Source organism: Macrosteles quadrilineatus, unplaced genomic scaffold (assembly GCF_028750875.1).
Source record: "Macrosteles quadrilineatus isolate MER2022 unplaced genomic scaffold, UCM_ALF_1.0 Scaffold_1__1_contigs__length_201487025, whole genome shotgun sequence".
In the NCBI taxonomy this organism is placed as follows: Eukaryota; Metazoa; Arthropoda; class Insecta; order Hemiptera; family Cicadellidae; genus Macrosteles; species Macrosteles quadrilineatus.
Genome location: NW_026542594.1, coordinates 56,335,459 through 56,357,127, shown reverse-complemented (window position 1 = coordinate 56,357,127; position 21,669 = coordinate 56,335,459). Strand labels below are relative to the sequence as shown.

Sequence of the window (21,669 nt, the reverse complement as noted above, 5' to 3'; positions counted from 1 at the left end):
CTGATAAAGGGGTAGGGGGGAGGGGGTAACAGCTGATGCTTGGACACACGCCCGCAGTCATGACGCAACATTCACCGGCGCCTGTCTCGCGTGTTTGTCAGTTTGTCACTTGGCCAAGTTTGTAAAATTTGTGTATTTTAAATGTTTTCTTATTCGTGTTTTTTGTGTAATATTTACTTTGACAAAATCATCCCCAGATGACAGCTATTTTATCTTGACGCTCTACAACCTAAAGATGTGCCCCAGCGGCATGAAACAGCTGTAGTTATCACTTACTACATCAAGGATCGTTCGACGCAAAAGGTAACCTAAACCATTTTATATTGCAGTTTTCGATCCAGAGGCTAACCCATCATGAAATAAAGAGAGTTTCATTCATTCATTCATTCATACTGCCAAACAGCTACACGAATTAAAATAACAAATTTAAAAAAAAAGCTGGAGGCAAAAAAAAAGTTAAATTTACCTCGTTGAATCAATCTAAAGGTAAAAAAAACACAATTGAATTTATTGACAACCAAGGACATAAAGTACCAAAATTATCTGACCAGGGTGTGAAAAGGATTTTACTGAACCGCCAGAGGAGGACTGGGTTCAATGCTCTTAATGCAAGTTCATGACGCTGGGATGACGCTTGTTAAAATTATGAGGATGGGATCAAATTCACTTGCTATTACTGCTAAAATGAACTAATTTTCACTAAGAATGTGCTAAACTTAAGTTGTTTTGTAACATTTAAGTGAATGAGTGTTTGTACTAATAAAATCTATTTCAGTATGTCTTGTGTACTTTTTTAAACCATGTGCGTCCTTTTCCCAATTACGTGGTAAGTATTCGCAAATGTAACTTTTTGTAACATTATTATTTTTATAATGATACACTAGAGCTTGCCCCGTGTTCGAAAACTCGACCAAACTTGGGGTATTGTGCAAACTTCTCTATTTTCACTCCATGCTGTAAATAAAACATGTGATTGGAATTTCTTCCATTTGTTTTGAATTTATGTTTATATTTTGTTGTTATTTCGTCACTAACAAGGCAACCCATGTTAATTTTTTTTTTAATTTAAATTAATTTTTTGTGCTTATTTTTAGCCTTTTTTTACAGTATGGGTAGATGCCCTGCGATGCACAGTAGCTGAGAAAAAAGGTTTTCAATAAACATAATTGTCTATATAGAATTAGCCCCATGTTAAATCACCATAAGAAAAGATTAATTTCCATTTTTGACCCAATTAACATAAATATTCTCAAAATACAAATAAAACCTGCACATATAGGACCGATACCCGTGACCTTTCTGTTGGTACAACCTGCGTGTAAATCGGTCCAGTAGTATGGTCAGGGTGGCTGTTGAAAGCTTAAAAATTTGGCTCCATGTTAAATCTCCATAAGAAATGTTTAATTTCAATTTTTGACCCAATTAACATAAATTTTTTCAAAATATATATAAAGCCTGCTCATATATGACCGATAACCTTTCTTTTGGACCCGCGTGTAATTTGGTCCAGTAGTATGGTCAGGCTAGCACCACACTACAGTATCAAATAAAAACACAATAAGGTGGATCTTTCCTGTTTTAAAAGTACAACATTACTTTTGGTATGAGTTTGACTCTAGCTATATACTTGACACAATAATGTCAATTTTCAAAACATTGTAATGGCAAAGACTGACAAATACCTATGCGACCGGAATGCCAGGGAGCAGAAACGCCACTACTATTGTTTAAGTTCTGCAGTCGACTTGTCCAGATTGCCAATGTTAGCCGCTAACCTAGTACTGTGTGATTTTTATTTTCTAGGTTATTGCGGAACATTCAAAGGTTAAAATAATACAAAATGAAATTTTCATTACAATAAAAAAATGTTGCCTATCAAAAAAATCATTTTTAATTTGATTTTGAAAATGTTAAGTACAGTATTATTTTAAAACTAATACTTACTTGTTTATTTAAAGAATTCATTTTAAAACAAATCTCGAATAACCTTTCTATTTTCTTTCACTTTCTTTTTTCTATTTTCTTTGCTATTTTTATTTTGTTTTCAACAGAAACATTCGTCATAACATGATTATTATTTTATGAAATAATTTTATATATATATATTTAGGCCTAAAACAATTTTCAAAAATCCGAGGGCTCTGATAATTGGGGCTCGGATAACCGAGAGAGTACTGTACAGTGTACATATTTCAAAAATTTGACTATTTCAAACTTAAGTTTGAAATGTTAAATTTGTTAAAAACCTTATCAATGACTCCAGGAATGTCGTCGAAGCTAGCGATGTCGTAGCAAATGACACAAAAGCTTGCAATGTCACAAAAAATATTGGGAAACCTTGCAAGGTCACTGGAATCGCCAAAGGAGCTAGCAAGATCACCACAAACCTTACCAAAGCTGGCAACATACCCAAATCTAAGTGCTATTGACGATGATAGTTACAACGCCGAGACCGTAAATGATAATAGCTATTATTTCATGAAAGATCAGTAAGGCTATAAAAATTTCCTAGAATCAAGTTGTGATGTGGCAAACGTCGATAAAGGTGGCGGTATTTCCATGAATGGTGACGAATTACCATAAATGACAATGAAGTTGGCAATGCTTATGTGGATGGGGAAGAATCTGACAATGTATAACAAACGCCTGGTAGGTAGTATAAGTAATATAAACACAAATTTTTGCGAAGTTATTTATGTATCCACGACCAATAGACACGCTTCAATCAAACACATATAGCAGCAACATTGCCATCGTTTCCTGTGATTGCAGCGCCTTTGTTATAATACTCCAAATACGCTGCAAAATCGTCATCACCTCTCGTCATTGCAGCTTAAACACCAACATATTTTGCTGGTCAACAAAATGTCAATCCCGTCAAAACAATTGATACGTTATTATATTAAATGTTACCGGACTTGATCAGCAGGAAGTGGGCGGTACTGAAACAACTGTTCTTAAAGAAAGATTTGAGACCAGCGATCACGTAAACACAATGCTCTCCTAAATTTTAGTCAAATATTTGGGTTGCATGCATTAAATGGTCCGTTTTAACAAGTTTTTGGGGTCATCCGTTTAATCGGAATACCCGTTATTCGGACTGGCCTCGGTCCCGAAGAGTCTGGATAAGAGGGAGTCTACTGTAGTTCGGAATAGCGGACCTCTATTGAATGTACAAGGAAACGGCATCAGTGTTGTCAAAACTCACAATATTTTATTTCCTCAATCTTAATTCGATATTGATATTGATTAAAGGTAGCTGCACTTTAAAGTTAAAAATCCACCGGATCAATAAATTTTAAATTTTGAAAATTTTAATTTCTCAAACCCTTGATTCATCCAAATGGCTATTATAGTTGTTGATACTGACGGTTTCATCAGGGTGGAGTGTGCCTGGGTTGTTGCGAATGAGGAAGATGACCAATGGGTAGCAGAGTCTGGGAGGAGTGCCTAGCTCCAGGGGAGGTGTGGGGAGAGTCATTGTCTGCTGTCTCTCTCCATGGGCTCCATCCCTGCATCACAACAACATATCATTAACATTTCATTTGAGACCAGGAGAGTAGTAGAGCCTGGGAGGAGTGCCTAGCTCTAGAGGAGGTGTGGGGAGAGTCATTGTCTGCTGTCTCTCTCCATGGGCTCCATCCCTGCATCACAACAACACGTCATTAACATTTCATTTGAGACCAGGAGAGTAGTAGAGCCTGGGAGGAGTGCCTAGCTCTAGAGGAGGTGTGGGGAGAGTCATTGTCTGCTGTCTCTCTCCATGGGCTCCATCCCTGCATCACAACAACACGTCATTAACATTTCATTTGAGACCAGGAGAGTAGTAGAGCCTGGGAGGAGTGCCTAGCTCTAGAGGAGGTGTGGGGAGAGTCATTGCCTGCTGTCTCTCTCCATTGGCTCCATCCCTGCATCACAATAACACATCATTAACATTTCATTTGAGACCAGGAGAGTAGTAGAGCCTGGGAGGAGTGCCTAGCTCTAGAGGAGGTGTGGGGAGAGTCATTGTCTGCAGTCTCTCTCCATGGGCTCCGTCCCTGCATCACAACAACACATCATTAACATTTCATTTGAGACCAGGAGAGTATTAGAGCCTGGGAGGAGTGCCTAGCTCTAGAGAAGGTGTGGGGAGAGTCATTGTCTGCAGTCTCTCTCCATGGGCTCCATCCCTGCATCACAACAACACATCATTAACATTTCATTTGAGACCAGGAGAGTAGTAGAGCCTGGGAGGAGTGCCTAGCTCTAGAGGAGGTGTGGGGAGAGTCATTGTCTGCAGTCTCTCTCCATGGGCTCCATCCCTGCATCACAACAACACATCATTAACATTTCATTTGAGACCAGGAGAGTAGTAGAGCCTGGGAGGAGTGCCTAGCTCTAGAGGAGGTGTGGGGAGAGTCATTGTCTGCTGTCTCTCTCCATGGGCTCAATCCCTGCATTACAACAACACATCATTAACATTTAATTTGAGACCAGGAGAGTATTAGAGCCTGGAAGGAGTGCCTAGCTCTAGAGGAGGTGTGGGGAGAGTCATTGTCTGCTGTCTCTCTCCATGGGCTCAATCCCTGCATTACAACAACACATCATTAACATTTAATTTGAGACCAGGAGAGTATTAGAGCCTGGGAGGAGTGCCTAGCTCTAGAGAAGGTGTGGGGAGAGTCATTGTCTACTGTCTCTCTCCATGGGCTCCGTCCCTGCATCACAACAACACATCATTAACATTTCATTTGAGACCAGGAGAGTAGTAGAGCCTGGGAGGAGTGCCTAGCTCTAGAGGAGGTGTGGGGAGAGTCATTGTCTGCTGTCTCTCTCCATAAGCTCCATCCCTGCATCACAACAACACATCATTAACATTTCATTTGAGACCAGGAGAGTAGTAGAGCCTGGGAGGAGTGCCTAGCTCTAGAGGAGGTGTGGGGAGAGTCATTGTCTGCTGTCTCTCTCCATGGGCTCCATCCCTGCATCACAACAACACATCATTAACATTTCATTTGAGACCAGGAGAGTAGTAGAGCCTGGGAGGAGTGCCTAGCTCTAGAGGAGGTGTGGGGAGAGTCATTGTCTGCTGTCTCTCTCCATGGGCTCAATCCCTGCATCACAACAACACATCATTAACATTTAATTTGAGACCAGGAGAGTATTAGAGCCTGGGAGGAGTGCCTAGCTCTAGAGAAGGTGTGGGGAGAGTCATTGCCTGCTGTCTCTCTCCATGGGCTCCATCCCTGCATCACAACAACACATCATTAACATTTCATTTGAGACCAGGAGAGTAGTAGAGCCTGGGAGGAGTGCCTAGCTCTAGAGGAGGTGTGGGGAGAGTCATTGTCTGCTGTCTCTCTCCATGGGCTCCGTCCCTGCATCGCAACAACACATCATTAACATTTCATTTGAGACCAGGAGAGTAGTAGAGCCTGGGAGGAGTGCCTAGCTCTAGAGGAGGTGTGGGGAGAGTCATTGTCTGCTGTCTCTCTCCATGGGCTCCATCCCTGCATCACAACAACACATCATTAACATTTAATTTGAGACCAGGAGAGTAGTAGAGCCTTGGAGGAGTGCCTAGCTCTAGAGGAGGTGTGGAGAGAGTCATTGTCTGCAGTCTCTCTCCATGGGCTCAATCCCTGCATCACAACAACACATCATTAACATTTAATTTGAGACCAGGAGAGTATTAGAGCCTGGGAGGAGTGCCTAGCTCTAGAGAAGGTGTGGGGAGAGTCATTGTCTGCTGTCTCTCTCCATGGGCTCCGTCCCTGCATCACAACAACACATCATTAACATTTCATTTGAGACCAGGAGAGTAGTAGAGCCTGGGAGGAGTGCCTAGCTCTAGAGGAGGTGTGGGGAGAGTCATTGTCTGCTGTCTCTCTCCATGGGCTCCGTCCCTGCATCACAACAACACATCATTAACATTTTATTTGAGACCAGGAGAGTATTAGAGCCTGGGAGGAGTGCTAGCTCTAGAGGAGGTGTGGGGAGAGTCATTGTCTGCAGTCTCTCTCCATGGGCTCCATCCCTGCATCACAACAACACATCATTAACATTTAATTTGAGACCAGGAGAGTAGTAGAGCCTGGGAGGAGTGCCTAGCTCTAGAGGAGGTGTGGGAGAGTCATTGTCTGCAGTCTCTCTCCATGGGCTCCATCCCTGCATCACAACAACACATAATTAACATTTCATTTTTATATTTTTTTATTTTCTTACCCTCATTTTGTCCTTATTGAAATCCACAGCATAGGGTTATGGGTTATGTATGTAAAAGACAACGCGGGCTTGTTATGGACACCGTCTAGAAGAGAGATGGAGGGAGAATCATTTCCCCCACTCCGCTGCACCAGGGGCCAACATCGCGATGATACAGCGAAGCTTTAGACTTCAGTAAAAATAACTGCCTAATTAGCTACATCAACCTATTTTTTACTCAGGCTTTCAGGTTAGTTTTTGTTTTACTAGAGAAACGAATGGTATTGTAGGATAGCTGAAAAGAGAGTCTACAGAGTCCAACACCTGATTCGAGATGGAAAAATTGGGTACCGTACCTGTGACTGACAAGAAACGAAAAAAAATTCTTCCAAATATTACTGAACATGGGTGTGACAGTAAGGAAGACCCTAAAATCTACTGGGATACTAAGGTTTCTCAACATATCCCATTCTTCCAAAACACAATGTCCCTTAATTAGTTTTTGTTGATAAGCACATTCTTTGTACATATTACCTCCAATCGATGATAAATCAATTATTGAGCGAAGCTCTTTGGGATCAACTTCAATGCAACAAATAGAGAAACATCACTCAATAACGGCTGAACATATTTCAGCCAAACTTAACAAAATTACTTAGACTAATAGTGAGATGGTTTTTAAACAAACAAATTTCAATTAGATAATGCTAATGCAATTTAAAACAAATTTAAAATTTCCAATTTTTAACATTAGGCTTATGGGACTAAAGTAGCCATGACAGGTTTTTTGTTTACAAGAAAAATGTAAACAAGAGAATCATAAGGTATTTCTGAACTTTCTAGACTTTTCTTTTAAATGTTTTTAAACCATTCCTACGATCTTAATAAACAAGAAAATACCGTTAAAACATTTTTTTAAGGCGCGGAATTCACTGCAAATCGAGAAAATATACGGAACTACTTTCTCAATGCGCGGAGCATAAACAAGGAGCGGAGGGATACGGACCGGTGACTACTTTCTTGGGAACCTATATGTGTTGCCAGCTGATTAGAAACAGCCAATGTTAGAAATCAGGATTTAATATTCGATATATCGAACCGCATCGAAATCGATATTTAATCCGATAATACCGAATACCTGACAGGTTATATCATGTTATATTATGTTGAATTAACATCGACGGTGCAGTAAGTTATTAGTACACTTAAATAAACCGCAGATTGAACACTGATCTAATTTAGGCATGTGGGGAAGGTAGGTCGGGGTTTATGAGTATTCGTGACTACATTAAGTGTTCTGAAGTAAGGTTAGATTAGGAAGGTAAAGTGTAGGTTATAAGTAGGTGATCGGGTTGTTTATTTGTGTTGCACCATATAATTTTTATCTTTTGGAATGGTTGGTTAAACGGGGAAACGATTTCAAAAATGCTTGCATATGGTCTTAACAAACCATCTACAGTATTCTAGCATTGACTTTATATAAAGTCAATGATTCTAGCAAATTACTACATAAAAACTAAATGAAAAGAACATTTGGATTTGGACCTTTTGACCATAGCAAAACTAACATATAATTTATGAAATGTGAAAAGTTGTATGTCATTAAATACTATTCTGTAATATTAATAATTGTTCGGCAAATCCTCATCATTTTAATGGCTCGGCTGAAAATGGAATCTGCATTTTGTGAAACAGTAATTTGGTAATAATTCAGTAATTTCAAATGTTGATAACAGTAGCCTATCCTATATAAATACTGTTATTTGATTGCCAAGCCACGGACTATACATACGTCCAGTTACAACCGTAATAAGTAAACCTGGGCTTATAGAAGTACACTTTTAACCACGGTATGGATTTAACTGTCTAGGCCTGTCCAGAAGTAGGCTACTAATTTCTAATTATATTATCTACATTGTATATTTAAGCCATGTCTTCCCTACTTATTATTATTCTGTTTTCACTTAAATCAGCTGAATGCGATGTTTACTTATTACTTATGTTTAGGCCTACATTTCAGCCATCTTATTTTATTGTTCAATAAGTAAGTCTTTTTGCAGTTTTTACACATTGAAATACATGACTGATAATTCAGTTCATTTTAGTTTTTTAAAGGTGTTTTACATTTGAGTCTTACATTAAAAATAGCCCTACATTTTTCGTAAGCCTATGTTTTTTCTTTGAGTATCAATACAACTAGACATTCCATCCCCATGTTAAATTTGTAGCCAGCTTTTTCATCAAAATCTTCTGTATCCAATGGCCAATGGTATTACTAAGGCCAGTATTAAAATGCCGTCGCTAAATCGTCCTAATAATGGCAGAAGACCTACATTATCCAGTTACATTACAATCATATCCTCCATCAAGAATACTTGGTATTAACAATCATAAATTATTTCCAGCAAAGAAAGCTGAGTTTAACCGATTGCAAGGGTTGAAATGAAGACCAATGTTTATGTTGCACAGTTGAATTTAAATGTCAAATTTCCTCTCCTGTTGTTATACAATACTCGTTTTTTAATAGTCACTGTTTTTTTATACTTAAACTAGCTGTAATCTGCGGGCTTTGCCCCGTTTAACTTCTTAATTTTCAAGATGATCTCGTTCGCATGGCTCAATCACGTCCTGGTTGAAGTTCGTTCGCTACGCTCACTCACCTTTAGGTTGGAGCTCGTTCGCTACGCTCACTCATCTTTAGGTTGGAGCTCGTTCGCTGCGCTCACTTGCCTTCAGGTTAGCTCGTTCACTACGCTCACTTGCTTTCAGGTTAGCTCGTTCGCTACGCTAACTCGCCTCCAGGTTGAAGGTCGTTCGCTACGCTCACTCACCTTTTGGTTGCAAATTAGCTGTTGTCATGAATGTAAAAGAAATAATAGTGCTGCACCCTGTTGGTAATCCTTGTAACTTAAATGCTATTGAACATCATAGAACAGAACCAACTTGTTTAATTGAAACAGCTGTTAAGATTCATTAATTCCATTTCTCATAAGGTTAACATGGGAAACTCCAGAGCCACTGGGGCGGAGCCGATTGGACGGATCACGAAATTGATGGTGTATAAACCTATACCATGAAATTCTACACGTATGTACCAAGTTTCGTGGCAATCGGTTAAGCGGTGTATGAGTTTATCACTGCCAAACAAATATATATATATATATATATACAAACATCCTCTTTTATACTTATAGATACTTTAACCAATTGTAAGGGTGAAAAATGAAGTCCAATGTTTTTGTTGTAGACTACAGTTGAATTTGAATGTTAAATTTCCTTTCTCTTTTTTATACTTTGATGCCCTTTTTGGATGTTAATATCAGATTCCAACTACTGTAATATTTTCCTGGTCAAAACTACAATAATGCACTCCTGGAAGAGGTAAATTTGAATTATTATAATTTTAATCAATAAAACCATTAGTAAATAAATCTATTGACTTTTTTACATTTAGTTACTTATACAAATATAAAACCACGTTTGTTCCGCTCAACTGGCTTTCACCTCTCTGAAAGCAACCCTAGTTTACAGTATTTTTTAAATACTCAGTTTGATACTAAAATAAAAGTCTCTCTCACACTACAAAAAATACCTCTCCTCCTTATACATGATGAGACAGTAGCAACCCACTTTCTCTCACACTACACAGTATACCTCTCCTCCTTATACATGGTGAGATAGTAGCAACCTACTCTCTCTCTCACACTACACCATATACCTCTCCTCCTCCTTATACATGGTGAGACAGTAGCAACCCACTCTCTCTCACACTACACAATATACCTCCCCTCCTTACATACATGGTGAGATAGTAGCAACCTACTCTCTCTCACACTACACAATATACCTCTCCTCCTTATACATAGTGAGACAGTAGCAACCTACTCTCTCTTACACTACAGAATATACCTCTCCTCATTATACATGGTGAGACAGTAGCAACCTACTCTCTCTCACACTACACAATATACCTCTCCTCCTTATACATAGTGAGACAGTAGCAACCTACTCTATCTTACACTACAGAATATACCTCTCTTCCTTATACATGATGAGACAGTAGCAACCCACTCTCTCTCACACTACACAATATATCTCTCCTCCCTATACATGGCGAGACAGTAGCAACCCACTCTCTCTCACACTACACAATACAATGTCCCTCTCCTCCTTATACATGATGAGACAGTAGCAACCCACTCTCTCTCACACTACACAATATATCTCTCCTCCCTATACATGGTGAGACAGTAGCAACCTACTCTCTCTCACACTACACAATACAATGTCCCTCTCCTCCTTATACATGATGAGACAGTAGCAACCCACTCTCTCTCACACTACACAATATATCTCTCCTCCCTATACATGGCGAGACAGTAGCAACCCACTCTCTCTCACACTACACAATATACCTCTCCTCCCTATACATGGTGAGACAGTAGCAACCCACTCTCTCTCACACTACACAATACAGTGTCCCTCTCCTCCTTATACATGGTGAGATAGTAGCAACCCACTCACTCTCACACTACACAATATACCTATCCTCCCTATACATGGTGAGACAGTAGCAACCTACTCTCTCTCACACTACACAATACAATGTCCCTCTCCTCCTTATACATGATGAGACAGTAGCAACCCACTCTCTCTCACACTACACAATACAATATCCCTCTCCTCCTTATACATGATGAGACAGTAGCAACCCACTCTCTCTCACACTACACAATACAATATCCCTCTCCTCCTTATACATGATGAGACAGTAGCAACCCACTCTCTCTCACACTACACAATACAATGTCCCTCTCCTCCTTATACATGATGAGACAGTAGCAACCCACTCTCTCTCACACTACACAATACAATGTCCCTCTCCTCCTTATACATGATGAGACAGTAGCAACCCACTCTCTCTCACACTACACAATACAATATCCCTCTCCTCCTTATACATGATGAGACAGTAGCAACCCACTCTCTCTCACACTACACAATACAATGTCCCTCTCCTCCTTATACATGATGAGACAGTAGCAACCCACTCTCTCTCACACTACACAATACAATATCCCTCTCCTCCTTATACATGATGAGACAGTAGCAACCCACTCTCTCTCACACTACACAATACAATGTCCCTATCCTCTTTATACATGGTGAGATAGTAGCAACCTACTCTCTCTCACACTACACAATATACCTCTCCTCCTTATACATGGTGAGACAGTAGCAACCCACTCTCTCTCTCACTACCTCTCCTCCTTATACATGGTGAGACAGTAGCAACCCACTCTCTCTCACACTACACAATATACCTCCTTACATACATGGTGAGACAGTAGCAACCTACTCTCTCAATATACCTCCTCTACATGGTGAGCTTGAGACCCCTCAGCTTGTTTTACCAACACAATTTCATTAATTTCTTATTTGTTCTTCAATATTCTCAACTCATAGGTATTTATAATAGTGCTCTATTATGCTTACTTTTATTCAATAGTACAGTATGGAATTGAATTTTGGGGGTTCACCTCTGAAATTGAAAAAGTTTTTAAAATAAAAAAAAAGTTTAAAATAATTATGACCTTTTACCATGGAAATCTTCATGCAAAACAGTTTTTAAAGGATTGAATATTATGACTATTCCAAATTTGATTTTTTACAAAACAGTGTTAGCGGTGCATTCAAATTTTGATGACTACATTAGCGAAAACTTTGACTACATCTTTAACACTCATTTAAAAATAATTTCCAATATCCGAGACACCGACTGAAGCTTGTAGAAAAAACACCTAAATACACGGAAAAACACTTTTTAATAAACTACCCTCAAATCTAAAAACTGTAATTAATAATACATCTTTTAAAAGCAGCCTTGCTGATTTTCTGATAAGTAAAACATACTACAGTATTAATGATTGCCTCAATGAAACTAACCAATCAATAAGACTTTTATTTTGTATGAGATAGAAACTTATTTTTTCTTTTATCGTTTAACCAATTTTGCCAACTTGTTTAAAAACATGTTTTTTAATGCATAAGACATATTGTTGTACATTAGGTTGAGTTAGTAATAATCTTGACAATGTCATCTGTTTTTTAGCTGTGCTATGATTCAAAGCGTTGATGTGACAATAAAGAATTATTTATTTTTCTGAATGATTTTTTTTTACCATTTCTTTTCTAATACTTTGTTTCCAACTGATATGTTAATAATTTTGTAGCATGGACAACAATACGAATGTAACGGTAATAATGACTGACTATTATTGATACCAAATGCAAGTGCCGAGCCGCTGGTAGTGCCCCTTGAGCAGACAGTCTTGACGTGCCGCTGCCTCGATAGCACTCCACGGACGCCACAGGAACAGATGCAACTCCCTGATGCTGACTCCCCAGAATGCCTGCAGAGTGTACGGCACCTGGCTGGACACTGAGTACTGCAAATCTGTAAACAACAACAAAACAATCAAATGAGGTAGAAAAACACTACAGTAAACGTCATTAATATGGAATTAGGGTTTGCTGTACAGTCATTTGACAACAATTTGTAAAAAAAGACAAACGCCATAAAAACTGAAATGATGGTAACCCACAACATATTTTATCAAAATAAAAATACTACAAAACCACAACTAATAACAAAAAATGAGCATAACTCCCGGGACAGGAATACAATCATATGTATGGGGGGGAGGGGGGAAGGATTGGTATGCCACAGTAAATGAAACCCTTTTGTTGCTCAGTTTACAATACCTCAGTAACTTAATGTTTTTGGAATACAGAATACATATTCACCTCTTTTCTGAAGATGTTTGATTAAATACAGTACAAGGGTTCCAAACAACTCTGAAATACCACTGATTTTCTTCATATAAGTTTACTTGATTTAGTCCAGTCCCTTCATTACATTGTATGGGCCATATTTAGTATGTCTTTTATTGTTTCTCTTTATCAAATAGTATCTTGTCTCATCCTCATTAGGATGGGGATAAACTAGGCAACTTGAAATGAACAATGTCACGCTGTGGCTGAGGGCATTGATAAAGTGTTTATTGCGCCTCAGAGGAAATACCCCTGCAATGGCACTGGATACTTTCCAGCTAACCAGCCTTGCTTGACCATCCATTCTACCAACTGAAATATACATTCTATGAACAGAACATTGCAATTTGCAATCTTAAATCCACCTAATGCCCCACATACACGGGCGAGCATGCTCGCGAACATGCTTGGCGTTTCCAACAGACGGACGAGCATGTTCGCGAACTTGCTTGTCGCTCGGTAGCGGTTCTTAGGCCTATTCTTGCTTCTCTTGTGCGCTGTGACCATGTGTTACGATGGCTGTGAAAGTCAAGTTGTGTGTATTTATTTATTTAATATTTAATTACTTTATTTGGATTAAATTTAAATGGATGCCAATGCTGTTGTGGCTATTCACGGTGGTGCAGTTTGTTTGGAAGAGGAAAGCAACAGTAAGCCAAGTCAAGTTGTGTGTATTTATTTATTTAATATTTAATTACTTTATTTGGATTAAATTTAAATGGATACCAATGCTGTTGTGGCTATTCGCGGTGGTGCAGTTTGTTTGGAAGAGGAAAGCAACAGTAAGCCACGAAAAATATGGTGTAAAAATTGGCTCAAAAATAGAAAATGGTTCAGCCATATGTCCCTTCTAAGAGAACTATTAAAATTCCATCGTTGTGCAAAATATATCTCGTAGTTTTGCTTATTCTAGCCTTTCTTAGAATTATTTAATTGTGACAAATTACGACAGAATTGATTAAGTACACATTTGTGTAATAATATACAAATTTTAATTGATGAACCCTCTATTTTGGAAACTCATTTAAATTTGTATTTATTGCGTTACAAACACAAATAAATATTTATTTAGCTCCTGTAAACATTGATTCTAAATCTATTACTGTAACTGGAATACATCAGAGTATCAACACCATGATGATTACAAGTGCAATCTGTCTAGTGCGGCTACTTTGTAATGGCGGTAACGAAGTAATCGTTTGGAATCGGAACGGTTACTTTGTAATGAGTCCACAAGTGTAACTGGAATCATGGTAGCGGCTACATCGATGGAATCATTTAGCCTATCTCTACCCACTGGGTGAGTTGCAGCGGCGAACATGCTCTCGAACATATTGATCGTCCCCACAGACGGGCGAGCATGTTCGTGTGTCGGGCTCGCCACGTCCGACGAGCCGAGCGCCGAGCCCAACATGCTCGCCGCGACGGATCCCACACACGGGCGAGCATGTAGGTCGCCAACACCGTCACGAGCATGCTCGTCCGTGTATGGGGGGCTTAAGAATAGAACATTGAAATGACTCAATCACCTATATTTATGGAGCAAATTGTTGTATAGTATCAATACAATTTTTTTTTACTATTAAAACAATTCTTACTTTTACAAAGTTTAACTTAGACCTACTTTATATTCAATAAATCAAATCAAATTAAAAACCAAATTGTTTATGAACCTCTCTCACTAAGTATGAGTTACACACCACCTCTGACCCCTGACAAAGATGGAACTCTAACCAACGATCTACAATGCTGTCATATTCTCTTGATCTACAATGCTGTCATATTCTCTTGATCTACAATGCTGTCATATTCTCTTAATCTACAATGCTGTCATATTCTCTTGGTCTACAATGGTGACATAATCTCTTAATCTACAATTGTGTCAAATTCTCTTGATCTACAATCATGGACAAATTGAATTAAATATTACCAGACATCAGTGCTGTGGTTAGCATAAGTTCTGGCGTCCACAGCTAGGAGTGCCGTGTATTTACTTAGCGTGTCCGTCGTAACTACACGGCACTCCTAGCGGTGAACGCCAGAACTTATGCTAACCGCAGCACTGCTGTCAGTCTATATTTAATTTTATTTGTCTATTCTACAATGCTACCATGTTCTCTTGATCTACAATAATGTAATATTCTCTTGGTCTAGAATGCTGTCATATTCTCTTCTGACCACGAAAGAACGCCTTACACCACTATTAAGTATATTGCCCATTGATTATATATCCAGTATAGATATACCTGAAAATGGCCATAAGTGCACTAAACATTGTTTTATTTCAAATTTATTGATGTCAAATTTATTGATTTCATTTTCAGAATCCTCGTTAAATTTCCAATATTATTACTGTAGTAAAGAGTCATTGGGATGAAACATCTGTATAAGCACTTATTTTGCAATGGAAGTTTGAATTTTTTGATAAAAAAAAAACAAAAACTAATAACATTTGCCAAAGTTTTTCTATACTACACTGGACTGTAGAGAGTGGCAAATATTACTGAAAACTTTTGCAGTTAATAACCTTTAAAATGATGTATTAAAACTAATGTATTAAATGTATTAATACATTACAAACCTAATCATGTAATGTAGGTATGCCTAGTTAGCTGATGGAAAAACGTCTTAAGAGTCTTCCGTAGTGGAAGCCATGTTGGATTTCTTCCCCATAAGAACAATGTTAACTTTGGGTCCAAATATCTCATCAGCAAATTGTCATATAATTATGGATAAGGAGTTAAATTTGAGGAATTGCGGTCCTCTAGAGATTGACGTTTTTTATTTCACAATTTTTAATTTTTATAATGAATAATTGATTATTAATTAGCTTAAAATTAAGCTAATTATTGAAAGGAAATGAAAATGGATTTTCGAAATTCAAAAACCTCAGTCACGAGTCTATTATGTTAAAAATACAAATTATAAATTTCAAAGCTATATCTTAACAAATAAGGCCGTTACGTGTCCACAAATGATGTAATGTTTAACATTGTTCTTATGGGGAAGAAATCCAACATGGCTTCCACTAAGGAAGACTCTTAACGTGCCAAAGAGGATATTCGATCGGGATATATCATAACTTTAGACTGAATAAAACACCAATCAATAACAATTTCAATGACAAATGTTTACTAGTAAAAATAAGTAGATGACTTCGATAGAGTCCGGTCATTCACTGGTTAGGACTAAGAAAATGAATTATAATTTTAATCTGATATTGATAATTATATTTCTTAATAATGTCTAAGCATTTTGATAGTAAATAATTGTAAATTAGAGTCCAAACAAATAACCCGACGGTCATTCATTGGTTCAGCCCAGAAATCTGTTCCAATATATGACCGCTTGAATAAAAACTTATTTGTTGGCTTACGTATAAAAACAGACAGTTTTAGATTAATATACACTCTTAATCTATATATTAATACGCAAGCAGTTTTCTTTTCACAGTCATAACCCGATAACGACTGGACGGATTTTAACGTTTAATGTCTCAAAATAAAGGTATTCTTACGTAGATGTACAAATACGTCTCAGAATGTTAAGAAAGGGCATCACCTAAAGTACAGTAAAGTGTATTTTTAGTCAAAGGTAAGGTGCTAAATTCTCTGAACAGTGGCGCTATCTGTCATCATTAAATCAAACTTAATTTACACTGTTTATGACTAAACATATGGACATGGTTTGAAATAGTTCTTAAGGTTAATCTCAGAGTGCAGGACTTATAACTTCCAGAGTAAAGCCGGAATTATTATATTTGCATTTTAACATATGTTTATTAAGTCTGATTCATTAATACTGTAAAGTATTTCCTAGCAAGACTTGACAACAAATTGTTTGTAATAGCTAAATTGATTTACCTTAAATCATGTTTTGCTGAATTATCACATAGTTTTGGTTACAGTTCGGTATGATGAAGTGAATGTTTAAAAGTGCTTATTCGCAATGTATTTACCCATTACCTTACCATTTTATCATGTAATTTAACTTACATTGTGTATCATTATTTCTTTGTAGTGTTGTTTTCTGTTGTTTGGTTGGCTATTTCGTGTTTAATTTAAATTTAAAATTAAAAATACGAAGAACTCCGAGTAGTCGGAAGAAACCCGAACGCGTGGCCGCTTGCAACACCCTCCCAATGGAACATTTGAAGTACACAGAGGGGCAGTACTAGACCGCCGTGGTGCTACATAAGAAAGTTGAATGTTAACATTGTAGTGCCTTACATTGTAAGCAAGAAAATACTGGCCAAGACAATTAAATTTTTACTCTTTGTTGTCATAGAGGAAAAGTTCATTTACCTCATTTGTGGAATTCACCATACTTTCAGGAATTTATTGGAACTCACAATCTAAAAACAGGGCTGTGAGACCTAGATCCTGAAAATTATTTGGATAAAATTCGCCAATTAAATTCCACCTTTGCCATGGTCAGCTCCGACTTCGGAGGCTCTGAAGCTCATTTAGCTGAGAGCACCTCGCGGCCAGTTTCGACAAATGCTGCAAGTTCTTCCTGATTCATCGCAGACTATTGTAGAAAACTGTGTAAACTTATTCATGTAGTTGTCATGCATAAACATAAAGAAATTAATTCAGGAAACATATGGTGACATTAACGATATATTAATACCTTTCGTTTTCGTTCTTTTATTACAAGTTGCAGTTTTGCTCTATTTACAGCAACATATTATCTAGTATTAATAACTAGCCAAAGAAATCACCATTTCAACAGATTAGTTAAATACCCCCGCCTAGCAAACCTGCAGACTAAGCGAATTTCAACTTGTCTGATTACATTTTTACTCAAATATTTCCATAAATAAGACATATTTATTCCCTATTTAAATAACATTAGATTTAACAAGTGCTTAGGTTTGCTGCTACGGGGAAGGTAAAAAGTGTTTTTTGACCATACGTGAATAGTATGGGATGAAATAAATAAATTTGCCAAATTTTATCAATATATATCCATAAACAAGTAAACTACAACAATTTTTATTTTCTCCATAAGAATAACATGGGAATTTTAAATTAAACTATTTTTTAATTTTCTCCGTGACCGTTAGGCATACAACAGCGCTTCAATATACTAAATTATTTCTCTTTTTAAGCTCTACAAAACGGTTTAGATAGAAATTGCAAAATTTTTTGTTTTTAGGGTATAAAATGGGAAAAACACATTTTTACCCCATAAAACCCCCCATAAACCCCTGTTTCCATGGTCCGATTATGCTGGATCGCAAACTCGTTTAAATAAACGTAGGTTTACACGTTTGTACCAAATTTAATCAAAATCGGATCATTTTTGCTCGAGTTATCGCGCTAACGGACACATAAATATATATAAATATATATATATATATATATCTGAATTTGAACGGATGGTGTTTTTGGCCTCTAGGGACCTCAAAATGAAAAAAAAAATCGGTCCCGCGTCCAGAGGGCTTACCATGAGTACTACGGTAATAGCTTATTCCCTATATGGGAAATTCGCTAATAAAAAGCCTTAAAAGTTTTAACTACACAAGTTGGTTCTATGATATTCAATATCTTTAAATAGTTTAAGGTTTACCAACAGGGTGCAGCACTTTTTGCAATTATGACAACAGCTGATTTGAACCAAGCAGCAACAAAAAGCTGTGACACATAATGAGAACTGAAAGTAGGATTGTTTACAGTTAAGTTTATGTTTTTAATTTACAGTATAAATAATTTTTGATATTGTGCGAATATTGGATAATTTACTTTTTTATTGTTTAGATGTAGTAGTAGAACATTATGGCTATGATAGATATGTTATAGTATAGCATTCCGTAAACTAAAATAACTAAATTTTCTCGAACCGTGTCCTTTCCCAATCCCATTGCAAATGCGAAGCACGATTATAACTGCAATAAGCATTTTATACTTATACGCCAACCCTTTACGAAGGACGGGTACTCTGCTAGTCATCCATATGAACAAACTTAAATAAATGCACACCACAAAACATGTACATACCAGGAAACGAACAGGAAAATTTGCCTACTCAGATAAAGCTTTTATATTGTGTAGTTTTTTGGTTAGCAAGACAGTGATGAGTGCAATTGAATGTTGACTTGTCGGGAACACGGATATGAATATCTAATGGACAACGGGACAATAGTCTGGCAGAAATGGCCTTGTCTTGGGACAGAAGAACAGGAGACCTTGTGTAAGGAATGGCAAACAGCAACAGTCACTAGTCATAATAATGGCCATTGACCTCACAGGCCTACTACACTACCCTGCACGCTTTATCACATACATGGATTGTAGAGTAAACTGAGTGAATAAAATAACTGTTCAGTATTCATTTTACAGGCCAGCTGATCATTCGTGTGTGTGAGTGAGTGAGAGAGAGAGAGAGAGAGAGAGAGAGAGAGAGAGAGAGAGAGAGAGAGAGAGGGAGAGAGAGAGAGTGAGAGGGGGGGGTAGCATATTACAAAATCCCCACATGGCCGCAACAATTCAATAATACAAATTATAAATGTTAAATCTGTACCTTTACCTTCTTCCTGTTGTTTTTGTGTGACAATTCTATTCTTTTCTCCTCTTATTTTGTTTAATTCAATTAACTCTTACTTTTGTGCTTGTCTAACCAATTAACCCCTTTATTTTGAATTTAAATTGTGTTGTGTGGAACTTTGAACTCTAAAAACTGTTATTTGAATAAGCAATCTTTTCATCAGAAGAAACACATGGCCATACTCATACATCCTCTACCAGACTTTCCAGAAGCTCATGTGTGGTAACTTAACTGTACCAAAATTAAAACAAAAAGTCTAAAATATTATTTTTTTACCCAAATTAAATTAATCATCCCTTCATAAACATCATCAACTTTAATTGGTGAGAAAGCCTTCTTAGGAATACGCTACAATAACATTCAGCTCAAAGGTGTTATACATCGGATTTCAGTTATAGAAAGGTAGGAAGGGATATAAGAATAGACTCTTGGGGGGGGGACATTGCCGGTGTCCTCCTGATTGCAAACAGTCCTGACTGCGAACATTTTTGGGTCTACGAGGTGGAGGGGGTCGTCCGTGGAGTGGGGAGGATTCCTGATTGCGAACATATTTTGAGTGGTTGGGGTTTTCAACTCTTTCATAGAAACCCTTAACAGAATGATTTAGCCTGAATCACAAAAGACTGGTAATATACATAATGGAGCAGGACGAATGATGTAGCAGGATGAACTCAGCTTGTCTGGAACACACTGGTGATCTGTAGCTCCAGCTTCAACATTTTCTCTGGTAACAAGTTTTCCCTTACACTTTATGGATCCCTCCTTCAGACACAAGCATGTCACTTCCCCTTTCTTATTATCTCAAAACATCCTGTATATCCTTTGTAAATTACACTCTGGTTCCCTGACTCCGTTTCAATGAACTCTATTGAAATAGTAATAACTATCACCACCGGCCTACTTCTTTAACTTCTAATAACACTATCACCACAAGCCTACTATTTCACCACAGTCTAGAGAATAAACCGAAAAACTGTTCAACTTGCCTATACTTACTCTTACTCCCATGGCCATGGATACCTTAGGTAGTTTTTGGCCTCGCCAACAAGTTGCCTCCATCTCTCCCTGTTCTCTGAATCTTCTTTCATTGCTCTCAATCTTTGCAAATCTTTCTCTACCAGTCCTTCCATTGATTCTGGGGTCTTCCTCCTGCAGGGTTTTGTTTCCAAACTTCTTTTATTAGTCTGCCATCTTCCCTCCCCCATACATGACCTTAGTCTTCTGCTCTTTGCTTCTCCTACTATGTCTGGGGAATGGTACATGCTCCTTATTTCATGGTTGTGCCTAATTCCCCATCCTTCTCCCTCTCTAACAGGTCCAAATATTTTTACAAACTCTGTTTTCAAATGTAATCAATTTCTTTCCTGTTTGTTTGTCCATAATCCATGTCTCTGCTCCATGAAGCAGGATTGGTCTTATAATAGTCTTGTATACTCTTAATTTTGTTTTATGCGACAGTAATTTGGATTTTAAAATAGGCCTATTGTTTAGTGCATACATGCTTCTATTTGCAAAATTAATTCTATTTTGAATTCATCTATCTATCTATATATTAATAGGCAAGCATGTTTCTTTAAAACCTCTTTTCTCAGCTCGTGTGGATCACAGGGAAAATCTAGGCATACCTTTAGAAAGATATTTTCCTGTAGAAGTGCAGAATCCCTTTAAAAATTTAAATAGGCTCAAATATAAGCACAAAAAATGAATTTGAAATTTAAAAAAATTAACATGGGCTTTATGGGTTGCCATGCTGGTGACTAAATAACAACGAAATATAAACAGAAAATAAAAAAAATGGAAGAAATTCCAATCACATGTTTTATTTACAGTTTGGGGTGAAAATATAGAAGCCTGAACCTTTACATCCCATCCCCATGTTAAATAAAGTTGTCACCAATTTTTTAAATTAAATTAGTCATATAGTTGATATGAGCCACCAACAGACTGCACTAATCTAAATGACTAAATTTCTGTCGAATACACGATGGTTTTTACCAAGTCAAACTATTTGAATGAGATATAGCAACTGTTGGGTATCAACTTTGTTAGCAACAAAAAATAAGGTAGAAAATAAAATTTAAGACACGCTTTCGGTCAATT

The 21,669-nt window shown here is 37.5% G+C and overlaps 1 protein-coding gene across 2 annotated transcripts in view; it reads right to left on the bottom strand.

Annotated features, from left to right (window-relative positions):
* The window catches only part of LOC128983157 (cell growth regulator with RING finger domain protein 1-like), a 138,030-nt gene that overhangs the window by 16,920 nt on the left and 99,441 nt on the right, over positions 1-21,669 (bottom strand). The window contains exons 3-4 of one of the 2 annotated variants that reach the window (XM_054402333.1): positions 12,472-12,643; positions 3,329-3,512 (exon numbers count right to left, since the gene is read on the bottom strand). In XM_054402333.1, the coding sequence (XP_054258308.1) occupies positions 3,329-3,512; positions 12,472-12,643 (356 nt within the window). The remainder of the gene's footprint in view (positions 1-3,328; positions 3,513-12,471; positions 12,644-21,669) is intronic. The other variant, XM_054402334.1, reaches the window with a different exon arrangement.